Below are 20,825 nucleotides of genomic sequence, written 5' to 3' on the forward strand. Positions count from 1 at the left end.
TGCCTTACCCAGATAAAAACCCTCGCACAGTGGGACCCTCAGTGTGGAATTCCCACATCACGAGCGGGTGGCAGACTCACTGCTTGCCCAAAATAGCAACACAGTCGTCCAACGTTGGCACAAATGCTGGAAAGCCACCATGAAGGAGGGTGACTTGGCGGTCATTACAGCCTGCCCAGTAATTTATGCACCAAACCAAAGGGAGCTGAGCAAGGACAGTTCTTTCAATGACTTTAATAGAAGGTGACCCCATCATCTGGCAAATCTTTTAGAACTCCCTAAGCTATTTAAGGCTGAAGTTTCAACTTTAAAAGTGATGCAGACACTTCAGTCCTACATTTGCACAGTAAGCTGAAGCAGAGGCTGGGCTTTTAACTTAATTAGATGCCTTTGAAAGCCTGAAAATCCTAATTCTCTAAGTAACTGGCAACTGACTGAATATGGAAAACTTCCAGAAAGGTACTCTGGCTGCTAGTAGCTACAGTGATATATAAAACACATCTATGCACTGAATGTATAATTGTTACAGAGAACCATCTTTTAGTGACACTTACCTGTATGCCTATATGAACATAAATTTCCTGAAAGAATTGGTTGTTCTCCAATTCTAATTGGAGATTCTTAATGTGCTGCCATAAGTCTGTATATTTTATCTGGACAGAATGGATATAATTAATTCAAGAAATCATATCTGAATCAAAGCAAGAAAGTATTCCCTGAAACTGTGAGTGACCTTTTCAGCACAGATCTCCAGCCACAGACTAGAGATGCTTCCCAGTCTGACCACCAATAACTATTATTTGAATTGGCTTTTTCAACCAGCTGGGCAACTAACTGGTCTTGATTTAGTCTGTGGATTTCATCACAATTTGTCACATATGACCATATCAGTAGTCTTAAGACAAAGTATCTAATTTATCCCCTATTATCCCTGAAAAAAATGAAGAAAATTAGGTTGGATTGACACAATTTGTTCTTGATAAATAGGTGCCATAACTGCTTTTATCACCTTGTTACCCTCTAAATCCTTATAATTCAATCACACAATAATTTCTTCTGGCATCTTTCCAGGTGTCAGAATTAAGAGAATGATTCCTATTATCCTATGGATACAGGAACATCTATAATTCATTGGAAGCTTCCTTTATATGTCTTATTATGCCTGTTTCTTGTATCAAGATTAGCATTATTTGCCCTTTTTTGAGCACTGTGGGATCTTTTGCACGGTTTAAAATCTTGATTTTAAATGCCAGCACAACCTTCATAATTGAACTCTGAGATTATAACATTATTATCATCTGGGTGCTGATTTCTGCCTCACTGTGGCTGTCAGCCAAATGTCATAATGCATACAATTAACAGATTTGCTTCTCAGCTTACTGATAACAAAGGAAGCACAAATAATTCATGGGCAGAGGCACTGGTTCTTTGATGTGATTGAACTCTGATCCTTTCAGCACCTGAAGGGAGGCTGGCTGAAGGCAAGGCAGCCTCATTAAGGCAAAGAAAAAGAAAAAAAAAGCAGAGGGGGAAGAGGAGGATGCAGGAGGTGCCCCCCACGCTGGGCGCTGTGACCTCTGCTGGGCCAGGTCCTGCAGCTCCCACCCTCCCACCATGACAAGGAAACAGGAGATTCCTCAGGAAAAGACAAAAAAATCTATGTCCCAGACAAAAAAAGTACAGACAAAATAATGTCTCTTATTACAGGGTAGCTTTTTTTCCCCCCAGAGGTTGGGGGAAATTCCTGATGAGCTACTTCCATCTGGTATACAGTCCCTTTGCACTGGGGCAGTTCAAAAAGCCTGCAGTGTAACTGAGAATTGAGGACAGCATTTATTTATAGTTTGATAGCCTCATAAAAGCTGGAGAGCTGAGCTCACAGCAGTGTGCTTATTTATGTTTTAAACTGCTCATGCAGCACGCTACAGCCTTGCAAAGTGTATGCTGGAGCTCCTGCATACCATTATATATGGCTCTTTGTAAGGTTCATGGCACAAAGGGAAAAAAAAAGGTGAAATTAGACTAACTAAATGGTTGATATAAAAATTAAAATAGCAGAGAGAACTGGAGAAAAATTAATAGCCCAGCTCTCAAAGTGACATCCAATGGAGGTTTGCACCTGAATCCATTTTTCACAGTAGAAGAAAAAAGTATCCCAAAATTCTGAGTGAGGTATTAACTCTGATTTCAGCTCCTTGTGACATTATAAAGGATTTGAACCTTGCACTGGAAGTTTTATAGTGACAACTCAGCCCCTGACAAAATCTCAGAGCAGTGTCTTACCGCAAATTCTATTTGCATCGCATTTATCCTCTCTTTTACTATCAATGTACCATCTTTTTCCCTCTGTAACCCAGAGGGAAATCAAAGCAGCCCTGTTCCATTATTATCCTTTAATAGTCTTTCCAGTGATATAAAGGAGAATATTAATATCCTTCCAATGGCCTCACCTAAACACTGCTAAAAGCCAGGAGGGAAGTGACAAGTTTGCACCTAAAGCACAGGGATGAATTTCTGAAGTTAATGAAAGGATTGCACCCCTGGGTTTTAATCCTGTTTTCTTTTTAACCTTTTAGCTTCAGTTTCCTCAGCTGTATTATGGAGAAAGTAGACTCACATGCAAGTCAACAGCATGATTTTGTTGAGTACAGTTCAGTCAGGAGCTGGCTGTGCTGTCAAAGCACAGAGATAAAGGAGGTGTGTTCTGGCAAGAAAAAGTGAATATTGTCCTCTTGCAAGAGAGAGGTAACCACACTGTTCCTGCAGCTCTGCCTGGGGAAGCAGCATGGCTCTGCAGAGCTCAGTGAGGTGGGTAGAGACAGCTTGGAGGGCTGCAGGGACCCTCCTGGAAGGGTCAGACTCTTTGCACAGGGTGAGGTGATGGTGGGTATGGAGCAGATCTGTGGTGGTGTTCACAGGGATCCCAGGAAGAGGGAAGAGACAAGGATCTGACTCCATGTATCAGAAGGCTGGTTTATTATTTTGTGATATGTATTATATTAAAAGAAAATGATATATTAAAACTATACTAAAAGAATAGAAGAAAGGATTTCATCAGAAGGCTTGAAATGAAAGAAGGAAGAATGATAACAAAAGGTTCTGACTCGCAGAGAGTCCGAGCCAGCTGGACTGTGATTGGCCATTAATTAGAAACAACCACATGAGACCAATCACAGATGCACCTGTTGCATTCCACAGCAGCAGATAATCAATGTTTACATTTTGTGCCTGAGGCCTCTCAGCTTCTCAGGAGAAAAAATCCTAAGGAAAGGATTTTTCATAAAACATGTCTGTGACACAGGTCCAGGAGAAGGGGCCCAGCCCATCTCCTGCTCCCAGGCTAGAGCAGTCCTGCTGCTGCTCCTGGGGAGGGCATCCAGAGCAGAACCAGCAGCTTGGGGGGGCAGAGGAGCCCACCTCCCTGGCTGCAGATGGACACTGCCCCTCATGGTGGTGTGGGACTTGTCCATCAGATTATGAACACCTCAAGTAGCACATTAATGGCATGAGCTATGTTTTTCCTCAATAATGCTGTTGCTGAGGCCCTGCTGATGAAAGAGCAGAGGAGGTGGCTGCCAGAGTGTTGTGCCAGATGTGCTGATCACTGGTATGAACAATTTAAAATTCACAAATCTAATGAACAGTGTAATCACTGATGAATGGTTGCTCCTAAGAAAGCTAAATTAACAGTGAAAGAAAACTTAAAGGTGACCAGCAAAGGAAATGAAATCATAACTCAGTTCTACAGACAGCTTCTTTCTGATCTGTACCAAAGTCTAGCGGAAATGATGGTGAATAATTATCTCACTTGTTCTTTACATTAAAAATACACATTTTGACCATTATGGAAAAGCTGGGGGATGCATGAAGTTTTGACATCATAAAAGAGAAAGAAGTTGATGATTTTGGAGGAAAAGTCATGATTAGTCAGAATGTGAAAGAGGTTTGGGGCTTGTTGGTGCTTACTAACACTTTAATGCAGCTGGAGATGAACAACCTGGTTCAGGACACTACAGCTCATCTTCTTTAAGAGGTCTGTGCTTATGGTCTTTGAGGTGGGAAGCACAGTTTCTGAGATATAGGGAGGTTACTTTATCAAAATGCAGTGAAGCTCAAATATTACAAAATTATGAAATAGCACAAGGGGAAAACAATAAACATTCTAATTATCATGTAGGATTTAAAAAAAGAACATTTCTTATCTCATGAAATGCCTTTTACTGGCTGTAAAGACTGCTCCAGAGGCAGTCAATAAAGGATTAAGACCCATGTTTTCTCAAATGTAGTATTTAATTTCAAAGGAGACAGAAAAAAATCTAGATTTTGAAATACCATCTCTGTCTTTTTTGTACTAAACTTGTTCTTTTGATTGAATATTAGAGGTATCATAAGTAGAGCTCAGAGTCTGGCCCACATCCAGATGTTAATGTTTAGTCTTCCAAATTCATTTTTTTAATCTGGTAATAACCCAGTTTCATTTCTTAGATTTGTTGCTTCTGGTTCCATATTTGGAATATGGAAATAATCAAATCAAGGAAATGCCAATCTTCAAGCATGCATGGCTTTTAAATTAGCACTCAAAGTGAGGAATCTACCTAACTGTAGAATGAGGACTAGTTCCAAAAACAACTGAACAGCTAAAAGAGTAGGTTTGAGTTTGATGATATAGCTGTAGGTTTCCTTTCCACCTGGGAAGTAACTGTAATATTTTTAAAGATCTATCTATCTAAATCTGTAGAAAAATCTGGACTGTTTGTAAAAATAGAGGAATTTCAAAGAATTCCATATACCCATTTTTACATGTTTCTTTAATGAAACTAAGACTTCTCTTTGTGCTGCCAGGATTTGAGAAAACTAATTCAATCTGTGATACAAGCCCTTGATCCTGCAAGTATTTAAGCTGCTGAGGAATGTTACTCATTTGAACAGTCTCATTAAGCACTTTGTACCATGTTTACAATGTGTTTCAAACATGGTTATACCACAGCTTTAGGACTTGTTCGTGTACTGGTGACTCATGACATGAGTCCTTAATGCATTTCTAAAACAGAACTGTCTCATTACCATATTACAGCCGAAAACTGTGATAAGGACTGGTATCCCTCAAGTGATGGTAAATGTCAGTCTCCCACTGAAATTCTACACCTGTACCTCACATTCTGCAGAAAGACAGAGATTCACTAAAGGATCTTGCTTCAGAAAAAAAAAAAAAAAACAAACCAAAAAACCAAACGCCAAAACAACAACAACAAAAAACACCAAAACCCACCCCCCCCCAAAAAAAACCCCAAAAAAAACCAACCAAAAGCCAAACAGAAATGAGACCACAAATTTCCCTTTTCTCCCTCCGTAAGTAAAACTGGAGGGAGCATGTTAATAATTACAATTTAATTTAAAATGTCCCTTGAGCTTACAGTGAGTGGAACCAACACTGTGACTCCACAGCACATAAACATCCTGCTGAGAAGAAGGAGGACAGCTTGAAGGCTGGCCTCTATTTACTGAATTTATTTACTCTGTTTACTTTACTTATTCCAAAGGAATCCAGTAGCAACTCTGTAGAAACCAGTGACCTATGCTTTGGTGTGAGAGAGAAAAGAATCTGGCCAGTTGGACCAAGTTGCTTCCTGCCACTTCACTACCAGTCTTTGGGGGTAAAAGCTGCCTCTATCCACAACACTGTGTAGACTCTCTCTGCCCAATTTTTATAGGCTCTGTATCAGGATCAGGGAAGAGAGGGAGAAGGCAGTTGAAAAAGGCTGCTTTGAAGGGAAGTCTGTAATTGTCTTTAAATAATCACAGAATTTGGGGGTAGGTATTGAATACTGAAGGTCACTTGAAGTGTTGATTTTTCTTATATTTTGGAAGCCTTGAACCTGAGACCTCACCATAATTTTGCATGATTTTTATACATTACTGATTCATATCACACCATAGAGATTACTAACTTTAGGTAATTACAGCAATATTCCTTTGCCCAATAGTTTGTTCTGATTGGACAATATTATGCTTCTATCTCTAGAAACAGTCCCAATGAAGACTTTTAGTTCTGAGGATATTTAAAGAGAGGAAGTTTGGGGATCCACCATGGATCGCAAGGCTGAGGAGAAGAGAAAGCAGCGCCACAGCTTGGCTTTGTTGGAGCAAGTGAAGAGCATGAAGGAATCCACACAGATAATCGACGTGGTGCTGGTTGCAGAAGGCGAGAAGTTCCCCTGCCATAAGGTGGTGCTGGCTGCCTTCAGTGCCTATTTCAGAGCCATGTTCACGTGTGGCCTGGCAGAGTGCACGCAGAGGGAGGTGGTGCTGCACGATGTCTCAGCCGAGAGCGTGTCGGTGATCCTGCACTACGTGTACAGTGCCGAGCTGCGCCTCACCAGCCTCAACGTGCAGACTGTCGCCCTCGCTGCCTACTTCCTGCAGATGGAAGAGGTCTGCAACATGTGTCAGAAGTTCATGATGGACCACATGGATGCTTCCAACTGCGTGGGCATCTATTACTTTGCAAACCACATCGGGGCAGATGATTTATGCGACCAAGCTAGGAAATACATGTATCAGCATTTTGCTGAGGTGAGCTTGCAGGAAGAAATACTAGAGATTGAATTCCAGCAGCTGCTGACTCTCATCAAATCAGATGATCTGAATATTTCCAGGGAGGAGAGCATTCTGGACCTTGTCATTAGGTGGGTCAAGCACAGCAGAGAGTCACGTTCACAACACCTTGTTGAGCTCCTCAAGCAAGTGAGACTGGTACTCGTCAGCCCCTCTTTTCTTGTGGAAGCCCGGAAGAGGAACACAATGATTCTGTGCAATTCAGAATGCAGCGATATGTTCGAGGAAGCACTGAAAACCATCCAGCTGTCCAGGCACCCTTCCCTCAGCCTGCGATATGGCATGGAGACCACGGATCTCCTGCTCTGCATCGGCAACAACTCCCTCGGCATCAGGTCCAGGCATGGCAGCTATGCAGATGCCAGCTTTTGTTATGCTCCTGCGACAGGAAAGACCTACTTCATTTCCTCCCCAAAGTATGGAGAGGGCTTGGGATGTGTTTGCACTGGTGTTGTCACTGAGAAAAATGATATCATTGTGGCAGGCGAGGCAAGCGCCGTCAAATTGTCTAGACAAAGGACCAGGAGCATTGAAATTTATAGGTGTGTACCCTCTGTCAGAAATCCCCTAATTATTGAAAAATTTTAAATAGTGTCCCTGGGGACAAAAAAGAAAAAAGACCATTACACAAAGCATTTTTTACTTGGTTTCTTTTTTCTTAGCGATTTTGACTACTTGGATCAATTTGTCACAACTTATTTTCACAGCTCTGAGATATACATACAACCAAATTCTTCTGAAATAATGAGGAGTTACTCTTGTGGTATCTCTGAGCAAATGAGCTCAATTTGATCAATGCATGTAGATTTTATAGTCTCTTTACCCAAATCTTAGTATTTTCCTTGGATACTTCTTTTCTAGGTCATTAGCAGAGGGAAATGAGCCAAGTGATGATCCAATGAGCCCAGTAAAACAAAGAAAACATACTCCTCTGTTGATGTTGATGATAATGCTTCATAGATTAAATATGATGATTGATAGCTCAAAAAACTCATTCTGTTTTTACTCATATCCTTTCAGATGCACACATTTTAAAGAAAACCAGACATTTCCTGGATTGAAGATCAAATTTTAAAATGGTGACAGCATTTTCAAATGCAAATGCCTAAATTTGAGGAAATTAATTCATAGTGAGGCAGGTGAAGTGGCTTTCTTTTCAGCAGTGTTGAGCTCTCACTGCTCCCACTAATTTCAGCAAAAACTGTGATTGAGCAGCACATGCAGAAATAAGTGTCTTCTTATCTTAATTAGGGTAAAATATCTTTGAAAGGACCCCTAGGATTCCTCATACTAAACATGCTTGATCTTGCAAATATCTGGCTCAATTTTATAACTTCTCTGTGGAGGAGAGAGTTCCTCTTGTCACTGTGCTGAGTAAACACTGACAATTAAAGGGGGCTAACATTTCCAAACAAGCTGATGGGACCTGGGTGAAGCAGGGCATTTACAACTGTGGGTTTTCCTACAGATACCACCAGCGAGGGAACCACTTTTGGCACAGCCTGTGCAGCACTCAGCTCCGTGAGCTCTACGCACTGGGCACTGCCCACCACGACCTCTATGTGATAGGAGGGCAAATGAAAGTGAAAAATCAGTATCTGGTCACAAACTGTGTGGAGAAGTATTCCATGGAGCAAGGCACCTGGAGAAGCACAGCACCCCTGCCAGTGCCACTGGCCTGCCACGTGGTGGTGACAGTGAAGGACAAGCTGTACGTGCTGGGTGGATGGACGCCACAGGTTGAGAATTGTGCCCATTTACTTGTTTGCTCTGTGCACTAACAGGAACTGTTGTGTAGTTTTACAGTGCTTCTTGCATGGGAAAATACATCAGTGATAACAGAAGAATAAGTTGCTCACATTCCTCTGATTAAACATATTCTGTAGGAAAATCAAACAGGGTGAAGAAGAATAACATCCATCTATGCCATCCTCACTGTAAATACCAACTTCAGGAAGGGCAGTTTTTATTCACAGAGGTGTTGACAGTGGGCAAGAGTTTAAAATACATCTCCTTTGTCATTATAGGTTCCATCCTTTCTATTCCCTATTTACCATCCTCTTAATTTTTCTAGGTATAATAAAGAATGGCATTTAATCATACAGGGACCCTTAACTGTGCCCTGTCTTCAAAAACCGTGTACACAGGTACACTTCAGGGACAGATTTCTATATGACATTTAAAGTTCACCTTGCTTTCTCAGGAAGCTTTCTTGGTTGACTAAAGTTAATTCATTTGATTTTCGTTAAATTACATTTTAAATGAAAAGTCAAAGCATTCTCTGGGAAACAGAGTCCTTTAACCAATCCATTTATTTATTTCTGTTGCATCGCTTGGCCATGTAAAGTTTTTACAGAGATTTTCAGCAGGGCCACAGATACATGTTTAGTAGTACAGGGATTATACAGAGCTATGCTACAAGGAAGATGGATGTCAAGGGCAGTGCTCACTCTCTCCAGTTGCTCCCAGTGCAAAATATCTTTTTTTCAGAGTCTAGCCCTTTCTTATTTATTGCTTGGTGAATTTCAAATTTGAGTGCTCAGGAAAAAGCCCCATATTCACTTGACAATGAAGTGGAGCATCTGTAATGCTCGTTGCAATATGTTCAGACTGTCATCACAACTCAGTGGTTTCTGTCCTCTTGAAATAAATTCCTGCTTAAAGTATTTAAAAGTGAGATGCAGTCAGCTAACAAGACTTCCACCTCTTTGAATATTTTGAGTGCGGGAGTCCCCAAGGAGGCAAGAGAAAGATCAGAAAGTATTTCTGATAGAGAAACAACTGTGCAAGGGTATCTCATATGTGAAGAACTAAAATACGAAAACACTTAATGTAGAAACAATCTGTCTGTAAAAAAAACTTGAACTGAAAGGTATGTCATATAACAAAGATAGATGTTGAAGTCAGACAACCAGCTTTGTTAAGCTTTTTTCCAGAACAGATTGTGAGAGGGAAAAGTGGCTTAGAAGCACAAGTCAGGAATATTGAGCCAAGAATAATTATTTTTAAACCCACCTAAAGTGGATACCTGCCTACCAGTACTATCAGTAACAATGCATGGGTGTCTGAGTTTATATAGAAATAGGTTTGAGATGAGCAGGTTAACAGCAATCGATCAAAACCCACAGCTTTGTAAAATTCTGGTGTACCTGCACAGATGAGAATAAATTAGCTAGAGTACTCAAAAAAGTGCTTTGAGATCAGCACTGAGTGCTGAATTCTTCTGGTACCATCCATCTTCCCCCTGTCAGATGCAGTGATTGCCTATGTGGGGTTACCACAGCTGCACTGGGAAAGCAAATGAGCTGGCCAAGCCAGGGGCTGTCCCTGCGCTGCAGCAGCACTGAATGTTCTGTCAATCCTGAACAAACACTAACAACAGCATTGACAGAGTGCCCTAAATGCATGCGTCCATTACAGGACAGAGAAAAATACCCTTCCCACTCAGGCTTTGTGATTGAAATAAGACAATTCAAAGTCAAGCCAGAACATAAAATAACAGCTTAGGAGGGCAGGGACTCGCTCATAGCAGCGCTGCTCTGCTCAGCATCGGGCTGGCCCCTGATGCCAGCGCAGTTAAAACCCAAAGTGACTCCAGCCTTGCTGAGTGGGGGCTGTTAAAATGGAAGAAAGTGTTTGGTGAGGCTGAGAGGAAGATTTCAGACCCCTGAGACACAGAGAAGTGCTGCTGGAAGTTATGTTTCTGTACACAGAGAGAACAGGGCGCACTCCAAGGAGAACATTACCACAAAAATGAGGTTGGATGTGAATTTACAGCATGTCAAGTGGTGTCTTCTCCTAAGTACATGTTTAGTCTGTGCTGAAAATACTCAGCTTCCAAATACCCCTCTTTCAGTGAATAAATTAGCGTTTCACACTTACCACAGAGAAAGAACATGCCCCGGGCACTTTCAGGGAATAACCAAGGGGCTTTATATTTACTCTCTAGTTTGCCTCCTACTATCTTGTCCATGACATTAGTGTTGGAACGGTTTTTCGGGAAAGAAAAATAACAAGAAAACAAGGACACATGTAACGCCATCACAAGTAAGCAAAGTATTTCTCTCCTTCTCACTCTCTCCATGTGAAAACTTTCATCCCAAAATATTTCAGAATCCTCCCTCCACATCCCACTGCTAACATTCAAGGGTGTCATACCCAGAAAACAGCATCTGAATTCCCTGCATTGTATAAGACAGGCAGAGAAGGGGGAAGAAGATTAGAGAGAACAAGAGGAGTAGGAGTGAGTATAGAAAGTGTTATGGCAGCAAAGATATAGCGAGGGGGTTAGGGGCTTATTATGAAAACTGTTGAAGTTACAGCTGTTGAACAACAACATTACAGTGGTTAGGCTGACTAAATAAATATGCAAATGTTTTTTAGGATAAGATATATAAATAGATATAACTAAAAACACACACACATATATATGTATGTATACCACACATATATATGCATGTATACACATATACATATACATACACATGTACATATACATGTGATTGAGAAAGGCCAGCAAAGTACCTGACTGAGACTCAGGCATAGTCTGAGTAACAGTGGAAAGAGATTTCAACATTTATCAGGGAAATAAAGACAGACTGGTTTTCCCTCATTATTATTAGGACTGCAGAGCAGCCTTGTGGAAGGGGGTATGATCTTCCGGAGCTGGGAACCTTAACCCTAACCCTAAATGTATTGTTAGGACCCAAATTCTTGGCTCTATTGCTGCAGGATAGAGATATCCACTTATTCCTTTGCTTCTACAGCAGACTCCCAGCCACCAGCCATGGGTGCTGGTAAACCCTGGGGAGTACAATCCCCCCCAGCTGTAATTGATGTGTTTGTGCTATTTATCTGCCGAGCTGTCTGCTGTGATTAACTGCCTGCAGGCATGTGTGGAGGGCTCCAAACGTTGTGTTATTACATGGCTGTCATATTTCATGCAGATGGATCTGCCTGACGAGGAGCCGGATCGATTGAGTAACAGAACGTTTCGCTACGACCCAGGCCAAGACAAATGGGTGGAGAGAGCCCCAATGAAGTTCTCCAAGTACCGCTTCAGCACTGCCGTAGTCAATGGGGAGATTTATGTCTTGGGTAAGAGGAAAGAGATTTTTAACAGATAGGACCATTACTTTTTCTCCTTTCCAGCAATTTGCCTTTGTGAAGTGAAATATCTCACCCTTTGTTACATACTGTAGGGCAAAGTACCTGGTACTAAATGGGGACTAATGTCTAGAATAACTCCTGCTTGTCTAGAATAACTCCCTAAGCTGCAGAAAAGTGTATCTAGTGAGATATTAGGAAGATCTAAGCTTAATAATGGGGCTTTGTGCATTGTGTTTTCAGGCTTACAAGCAGATATTCGAAATAAGCAAGCATTGTTTTAACTGAAAGTACGTGTGCTTACAGTGGTTGGATGGAACTACTGTCAATGTGCTTTTGCTTTGTGTGATTGGTCAAAAAACTTATAAAGTAAGTTGTAACACTAAGTTCTTTGTCTGCTGCCTGGGATGTGAGCTGATGGCATCTTCCCATTGTCATAACCATGTAATGAGACTGATGCTGGAAAATAAAACAGCTCAAGGCACGTTCCTCAGCAGTCCCATCTCGTTTGTGATTTGTACATAGACCATGGCCAGCGATAAATGGGGAGTATTTTTATAAAGTTATTTGTTTCCCACATTATTTCTTCCTTCTGTAATTTATGTGGATTAAATTATGTGAATGTGTAGTGTTCTGGATTTGTACAACAAAGATACTTTTCTTTGGGGTATCAGTGACATAAATAACAATGACTTTTGAAAGGTGAGTAGTAAAAGCCTTGAAGCACCATTTCACAGGTGAGCAGTGAAATGCTAAGGAATATATGCAGTATTGTGAAGGAAAGGCATAAGGATAAAGAAAATTTTGATTTCCCAAAACCAACATCATGATTGTCTCCTGACAAAACTCAGTGAATACTTCTCTTCCACCTATCTCAACACAGCGCATTTTAAAAAATATACAAATATTTCTTTTTGTCAATTTTTGATCGAATCCTTTCAGGTTTTTTGTTTCAAAACAGTACTTTGACCAAAAGTTTTAGAATTTGTGCAAATGAGTTCAATAATCACCTATCTACCCCAAAATCTTTTGCCCCAAAACCTTATTGTAGATAGATATATGACTAGAAAGTTCTTGGGGAAGCAAGGAAAAGAGTTCATCCAGTCTATCTACAGGTGGGCTGTGAGTGATTCATGCCCTTCCATGCTCCCATGGTCTCATGGGCAGCTTTAGGTATGAAGAAAGCAGCAATTCTATCATCACCTCAGGATATTTCAATCCCCTCTGCTTCAAACTACTCTTGCTTACAAGCTGATCAAAGTGAACACAAGAATACAGTGTTATCAGCTTAATATACCTCCTATATCAGGGCGTTCTGCCTTTGTCTGGGTTGTTACATACCAGGGATAAAGCAGTTTGTTCTTGGCTCATAATACAGAAAGGGAGGTGTGTGGGAAAGGTGTCTTTGAAGCAGAAGAGGAAAGTGGCTTTAATGCTGCATTTGTCTTCTTTTAGAGAAACTTCATTCTCTTAAGTGGTTTGAGAGAGGCCCATAGGAACAACCAGGAGGAAGGGTGAAAGAAGCTCATATGGAAAAGTGAGTTTTGAAAACAGAAAGTTGGGTCATTATTGTCAAAGGCTAGTGATAGAGAATGTCAGTGTGCTGTTAAATAATGAGAGTGTTGGCTGCCCTGGTTCAAAGGTGCTTTGGAAACATGGAGACTTCGTGCTTTGTAAAAGGTTAAATACATATAATTATTTATACTGACACTGATGCTCTAATGGGGCAGCAGCTGGAATAGCTGGGCAGAGAACAGCAGCATTCATGTGTCTCACTAAGAACTGCTCCCAGATCAAGACCTCGAAGGCTGTGATGACACAGGGAGTCAGGGAGCAAAGAAAAGCAGCTGCCTTGGGATGCATGTGATAAAACAAATTGACAGTCTTCTTCCCAGCAAGCCTGACACTGGCACAGGGAAAAGGAGTGGCTAATGGGGAAAACTGCATCCATTTTCTTCCCTCAAAATCTCACAAAGCAAGAAGCATATGTGAGTGATTACAGTAATGAAATGTACAGATTGGACACAAAACACAGCTTTAAATCCAAAAAATGCCTGTTTAAATGGCACTGAGGAAAATTCACGGTCTCATGGACCTTCAGAAGTATTCTGCTAATTAAAAAAATAAAAAGCCTTGGTTTTGTACGTGTAGCAGCCAGTGCTGCAGTATTCAGGGAGGCGAACATTAGCTTGAATTCTTTCTTACCTGCTGGCCAATACCAATAATTCTGTGTGTGTGGGAGAGAAAACCTTTCCTACAATCTGATCTGCACATGGCTGGTAACAGGGTTTTGCTCTGTCTCCATCACTTTGCTGGTTCACACACCTTTCCATGGCAGTCTTTATGTGACCCCATTCCTAAGGGAACCAATGCACTTAAACGCTTAGGCTACAGTCTGCTGCATTGGACCCTTCACTCTTGCCACTAAGTCTAACTAAACATTCATAATGCCACAGTTTGTTCTCAGTTTTAACAGTGTAAACCTGGGCTAATTTCACTGTAACGGACAAACTTGCTTGTGATTTATACCAAGGGTAACTAAGCTCACACACTGCTCCCAACAGCATATTTTTGAGAAAGATTGGGCTATTTTTGCCATTACATTTCTGAGCCTGCTTCCCTTCTGATGCTCTGCCCACTCAAGGTGTAACTGCAGCAAGTGCAGACACAGATCAGTTACCATCAGGTAGCAGGAATATCAGTTGCAGAGAAGACATTTTGACCTAGATCTGGGCTGCTTTCACAACCTCCTCATTGCCAGTTTTCACAAAACTTGTAAGAACTTTAACATCCATAAATCTGCAAAATTTAGTTGAAACTGGCCAACAGGCACAAAAGCTATGTAAGGTAGAGGAAATAATGTAAATGCAGAAAGAGACCACACATATAATTGAATAAGTCTTGTTTTCTTGGCAAGTTAAATAATATTACAACTAATTTTTTAATTGAAAGACAAGTCTGAGCCAAAAATTATTGGTCAACACATTCTGCCTTTGAATATGCTGGTTTAAATCCACCTGCAAGAGTATGGATGGAAAAGGAGATTTATCTGTTAAAATTAAGAAGACAATGTGGTTACTAAATGTTAACCATCACAGTCTGAAAACTCTGTGGAGAGATTAAAGCATTTTCCAAGACCTCTCAAAGTGATGAAGCAATTTCCAAATGAACTCTGGCTGGAAACAGTGATACAAACATGATACTGGCATCCTATTCTGCAGACACCGCACGCGCCCTCGTCTCCAGCTGTAAACTCATGCTCACCAACTGTAATTAAACCTCACACAGAATAGCTTCATTCCTTGGTTTATCTGTGGTGACAGGTTCATGTTACCTTGTGAGTTCTCAGGCTGCTGGGCTGTGAGGTGGGTCCAGCTCCCCTTTGGACACAAATGTGATGGTAACTCCAGCTAGGGGAACGGGCAGCTCATGGCATTGAGAGGAAGGCAGTGAAAGTGCTCCTAATCTGGCTGATGTGGCACTTGATCATGGAGATGATGTTCAGGAGATAATGGAGATAGAAAGAATAGAGGTTGATAGTGAGAGAGCAAATAGCAACTGTCATGAGGGTGGTAAAACCACTATACTGTGGTTTTACCCCAAAGCTGTGGATCCCTTGGACACCACCCTGCTTCATAAGGAGTGTCAGGCACTCTGGGAGACTAGAAAGATGCTGTCAAGGATGATTTGTGCAAAAAGACACATTCTGAAGAGGATCATTGTAGGCACACAGTTTGGGGTAATTGGGAGTGGGGCTGGCCCAGCCTCATCCGCAATGGGCATAGCTGAGAGCAGCAGGTGAGCAGCACTGCCAGCAATGAGCCATGGAGTGCCCAGGGGCACTGAGCAACCACCAAAGGGAACAGAGGGCACACAGGTGCAGTGCATCAACAGGAGGGGATAAAAGGTTAAGAAAGAGCAGACCCTTGCAGCCTTCTGAAGTGCCGTGATGTTACTCTGTATGGGCAGATACCTGATCTTTCTGATGTGGTATGGTGTTACTGTGTACGGGTTGAAACCTTCTCAAATTGTGTGGTGATGCTCTGTGTATGGTGGCTGTCTCAGCTGTGATAGGTCATAGGTTGTTCTCATGTAGTGGCCTCAGAGATAGCTCAGGCATAATGTCTAAGGTTTTGTGCTGTAGAGAGAGGCTTTTGTTGAGTCTCTGCTCCCTAATGGGAGTTTCTCATGGTGAAGTGTGTGTGCACAGAACTTGCACATCTGAGGTTCCTGTGCAGCCCCAGTCAGGGGATACTCTGTGAAGGGGCCATTCAGCAGCATGGAATGGCACTGCTTGGATTCCCACAGGGATCCCCCACTTCTCCTACCATTCTTGTTCCTTTTGGGGTGCATTATCTCCATGGGCATCATGCAGTCAGCTAAGGAGATCCTCTGAGGCTGCTGGAGGCAGAGGAAGGAAAAGAGGCAAGGTGGAAACAGGTAAATGCAAGATATCTTCTGTATGCCTGGAGGACCACACCCTGCCTCCCAGGAATAAAAACATGAAATAAAGAGATAGTGATGTAGAGAGAGAAGATTTCTTTCAAGCAAGTCTTGAAAACAAAGTCTTTAAATGAAGGAAGGTTGTCAGCTCTTTCCAGCAGGATCTCTTGCACAGGTGTCAGCACACTGAGGGATTCTAGAGCACAGATGAAAAACCAATGCAGAGAAAGTTGATCCTCTCTAATGTCTGTGATGTATTAATGCAATTTCTATCATAAATATGAAACAGAAAGAATTGATGGAACATTAGCTTTGAATAAGGTGAAGTAGCAGACTCTTTGATAGACAAGTTTAATTTTTGCTGTCATCCATGTAGGTGGAAATTTGTAGTAAGTAGTCTGCTGATGGCAGTTGTGTTAAGATCACTTTATTCTCACCCAGATCAGAATCTGATGCTTAGCCTTTGAAGTGTTAATTTCTGAAAAGTCCTATTGGCACAGCACAGAGTGTGTAGTCACTGTCCAAAAACCCTTCCCAGACTAATTGCCAGCCTCCAGCATGTAAAACCCTAATGACTTAAATGGAATTATTGTAGAGTCAAGCTAAAGGAAGGAAAATGAGAAGTAAATCAGAGTTTTTGGTGTGAGTAATAGCATTGTTCAAGAACCTGTACCGTGTGTCTTAATCAGCAGTCCTGCACCATAATTGTCTGTTTGTTGTGCAATGTTCCTAGAGATTCTTATGCTATTTATACACCATACATAATCCTCATAAGTAAATTAACAGCATTTCCTAAGGCTCAAAATCCTTTCTCCTATTCATCTCTTTTCACTGGTCTCAGCTCTTTCTCTCCATATTTTCCCAGGAGCATAACTATATTTGTTGGAAAGCCCAAGAAAGAGCAGTATTGTGTTCTTAATGACAGAGGCAATTGAGACACTTTTGGAAGAAAACCAGATGGGAGGGCTCTATTTAAGGTCATGCATTTTAATCTCTCACTTAAAAAAATATCCTTTCCAGCTACTTCTCTGAAAACTTATCACAGCCAACATACAAATCAGGAAAATTTATCCAAATGAATCCATTTGAATGCTATATTCATTACTTCTGTTAAAACACACTCAGTAGAACTAGTGTCTCTGAAATACAGGTCACTGGTAAAAAAAAAAAGCTGTATCACTATGACAGCATCAACCATGTGTTGCTTTTATGCTGTATAATTCCTGCTTTATAAATAATAACGTATTGAAGGACTTAGATGAGAAATCCTATTAGGGAAGATTTAGGAACCAAAGAATTTTTGTTTATCCTCCTCAGACTGGCATCCTACCTCTTACAACTTGGGTTTTTTCCCCTGGGCTCTCGCTGAAAGCTTCTTTTGGAAGTTTTAAACAGTTAAATGAGGTTCAATTAAATACTGAACGTCTTGATCAAAAAATACTTATTTGAATGTGTACTTTGGGGTCTCTCTGGAAAAGAAAGTGTGTGTAGGAGGAGCTGGAAGGAAACATTTTAGCTTTCATGCTTGAATATTAACTGTGCATTTGAAAAACACTTTCTTTTAAAATAAACATGTCTATTTATAAATATGCTTTGGACTTCTGACAAGTAGCAGCCTATGGGTCTGATTCTGAGCTTTTGTACCTGTGCAACAGCCTCCAAAGTGTCCATGTGCAGGAAGGAACAAAAATAGGCAGATAAATTGGTCAGATAGATGAGACTGAAACTGCTTTCTACACACTTAAGTATTTTCAAAGGAAGTCAGAAAAGGCATTTATGAGAAAAGGAGCTGAAACTGAAACATTGACCATGCTTAGGAAGACAATAATCTGATTTTTCAGCCCTGCTTCTAATCAATCTTATGCCCTCGTGTCTTCTACAAGCTGCATTACCTCATCCACTGTGCTCTGGTTAGCAAAGGATGACAGTACTTCTTGGTTTCACCTTTGGAAGTGCCTGCCAGGGCTGCTTTATGGCTCCCTCATTTCTCTGCCATCCAGCCCTGCTTAGCAGAGGATGAGAGAGAAATAGAACTGCTGGGACTCAGCTTGAGTGCTGGTAATGAAGGGAAATGTTACATAAGAGATTAGCACTATTAAATTCATTGTGCATTCCAGAGATCAATTTAATAATGGATTACTTTACAGGAGACAAATCTTGGATTTCATATGCTTATTGAAGAGTTCCTTTTTTTTTTTTACCCATTTCCCAGGTTCCTTTGATAAAAATTCAAAGGGCCACTACTAAGAGTACATATTGCTTGCTATTGTGATCTGAGGACTCAGTTATAGGATAAAAAATAACACTGTCAGTACCCTGAGGGCACTAACAACTCTTGATCACCCTGAGCAGCATCACCTGGGGTTTCCACCCACCCCTTCTGCCCTTGGTCCAGGAGCATCAGTTAAACATAGGCCTAATGTCCTAAACCCCTGTGCCCTCTTCTGCACCCTGCCTGAGCTCCCTAAATGTCAGCCCCATTTTATGTAGAGCCTCCTGTAGGAGCAGAGCACCAGCTCAGCTTTTCAGCTGCTCTATCCAGAGAACCTGAGATAAAGACAATCTCTGTGGTGTTAACTATAGTTCCCTGTGTCTCCACTTGCATTTGTGATGTTTTCATAAAAATGAATGAAGAAGCCAGTGGCTTCTGGGTGATATGAATTGATGAGTGATGGAGCACAAAGTGGCCAGAGTTGTCTGACACAGCAAGGGGTTTTTTCTGCCAATTTGAAATATCACTTGGTGTATATATATTATAGATTATGAATAGCCTGGTTAATGTGTGATTCCTCCACTTGATTGTAGATGTGAATTGTTTTGAATTTGAGACTTTTTTTGTTGTTGGTTTTTGTATTCAGTTCTTTGGAAAGAATCCTGAGACATCCATTTCCATAGAGGAAAAAATATACTTTCTCACAGGAGTAATTCTCAGCTACTGCATCTGGGAACACAGAAAACCAGTGCTCAGAGAGTCTGATATCCTCAGTTCCTTTGTTAGCAACCTGTCAGTGTTAACATTGCTTTAAGAGAGGAGGTTGAAGTTCATGATTTCTTGTTTTCCATAACGCTCTTCTTCCGAGCTTGAAAATTAAATTTTACTCCCCTCTGATTTTTCCTTCTTCCTTTCTATTTGCTGAGAACTTAGTTTTGCTATTGTAAATTGAATATGAAATTGGATTTAGCTGAAATAGCTGTGCAGGGTTTAAATAAAATGGAAATGTTTTGTACCTTCAGGACTGTCTCTGATAAAGGCAGGATTAAAAGAGGTTAAATATAAGTTGCTTAAACTACCCCATGAAGGTTTTACAAATGCTTGAAAACATGTAGTAGCTCTGAAATTTTTGAAAAGATGGATCAATAGGTCCTGGAAAATTACTTTTCTGATAACCATACAGGAAAAATATTTGGTGGGGGATCCCCTGGACTGGCAGCTGAATGCCTTCATTAAAAGGTAATGGTTGTGAGGTTTTTTTGCAAAAAGTCACTGACTGCTTTGTCAGTTTTGTACCTGATTATTTGTGTTCTTTCTGGAGTTACCTTGCCCCACAGTTACTCTATTTAGAAAATGACAATTAAAAACACAGTAAGAAATAAACAGCTATTGTGCTTCTAGAGAAGTTCAGGGACATTTTGTTCACCTCCCCCTCCCTGCTGGAAATAATAAGGCAATCAGCTGAGTTATTGGTTTCTGACATGCTGCATGCATTCCCTAACTGGTACCATTTATTCCTCTGATTGAACAAGAACCTCTTTCATTTCTCACATGAAGACTTTTCTTTTGGGTGAGTGCATATTCTTCAGTGGGGTACAGTAACAACTGGGCTAATTTAAAAATATCTAGCTTGACAACCAGCAGCCATCTGTCTTTGGCACCACAAAGATGTATTTTGAAAGGGTCAATTTAGTCTGTAGGGAGTTCTAATATTATTGGTTCCCAGTTAAAACTGCCTTGAGAATTTCTGCATTACACTGCAGTCTGTGGACTGTACATAAACTGGTGGCAAATTGTTTTCATGCTGTATTCTATGAATCTGCCAGTGGAAGCTGTACAATCAGAAACAATATGAGATAAGCAATCAATTAAATAGCCTTATCAGTTAAAAAATTTGATTAGCTCTTAAATTTTTTCTTGATAAATTTAGGAGAATATTGTTCTGTCCTAAGAGTGTCAGCTCTCTAATGAGGCATTAGGGAGTAGAGGAAAAGGCTGCACAGGAGAGGATAATGCTTCTGGTGTAAAGAATAATACAGTAAATGTCTGAATTCTGAAATTCCCCAAGGAATAGCTCAGTGTGCCTCCACCATGAGAAAGGCTCAGCAGGGTGATGCTTCCCTTTTTGACAAGGAAATGATTAGCAAAATCCCATGACCACAGTTAATCTCTACCTCAGCTCTCAGGTGAATCAGGCCTCAGAGGAGGAGCCCATCAGAGCAAATGCTGTTTAATTGAGGGTGTTAACACTGAACACATTTCAGTGCCAGCCCTGCATTAGCACACACTAAGGGATATCCAGTACCAACTGCAAGGACCTTGCTGGTGGGTACTGAGGCAAGTAAAGGTTCCCTGTGCTGGGAAAAGAGATGAAAACCAAACTCACTGAAGGTTTTCAATTTCAAATATTGAACGAAATAAAATACTGTTAATTTCAGCCAGAAGAAAA

The 20,825-nt window shown here is 41.0% G+C and overlaps 1 protein-coding gene across 1 annotated transcript in view; it reads left to right on the forward strand.

The window, feature by feature from the left end:
- The first annotated feature begins 6,087 nt into the window (after positions 1-6,087).
- The window catches only part of KBTBD12 (kelch repeat and BTB domain containing 12), a 28,729-nt gene continuing 13,991 nt past the window's right edge, over positions 6,088-20,825 (forward strand). The window contains exons 1-3 of the mRNA XM_005420218.1: positions 6,088-7,157; positions 8,084-8,354; positions 11,562-11,712. Of these exons, the coding sequence (XP_005420275.1) occupies positions 6,088-7,157; positions 8,084-8,354; positions 11,562-11,712 (1,492 nt within the window). The remainder of the gene's footprint in view (positions 7,158-8,083; positions 8,355-11,561; positions 11,713-20,825) is intronic.

Source organism: Geospiza fortis, unplaced genomic scaffold, assembly GCF_000277835.1.
Source record: "Geospiza fortis unplaced genomic scaffold, GeoFor_1.0 scaffold70, whole genome shotgun sequence".
Classification (NCBI taxonomy): Eukaryota; Metazoa; Chordata; class Aves; order Passeriformes; family Thraupidae; genus Geospiza; species Geospiza fortis.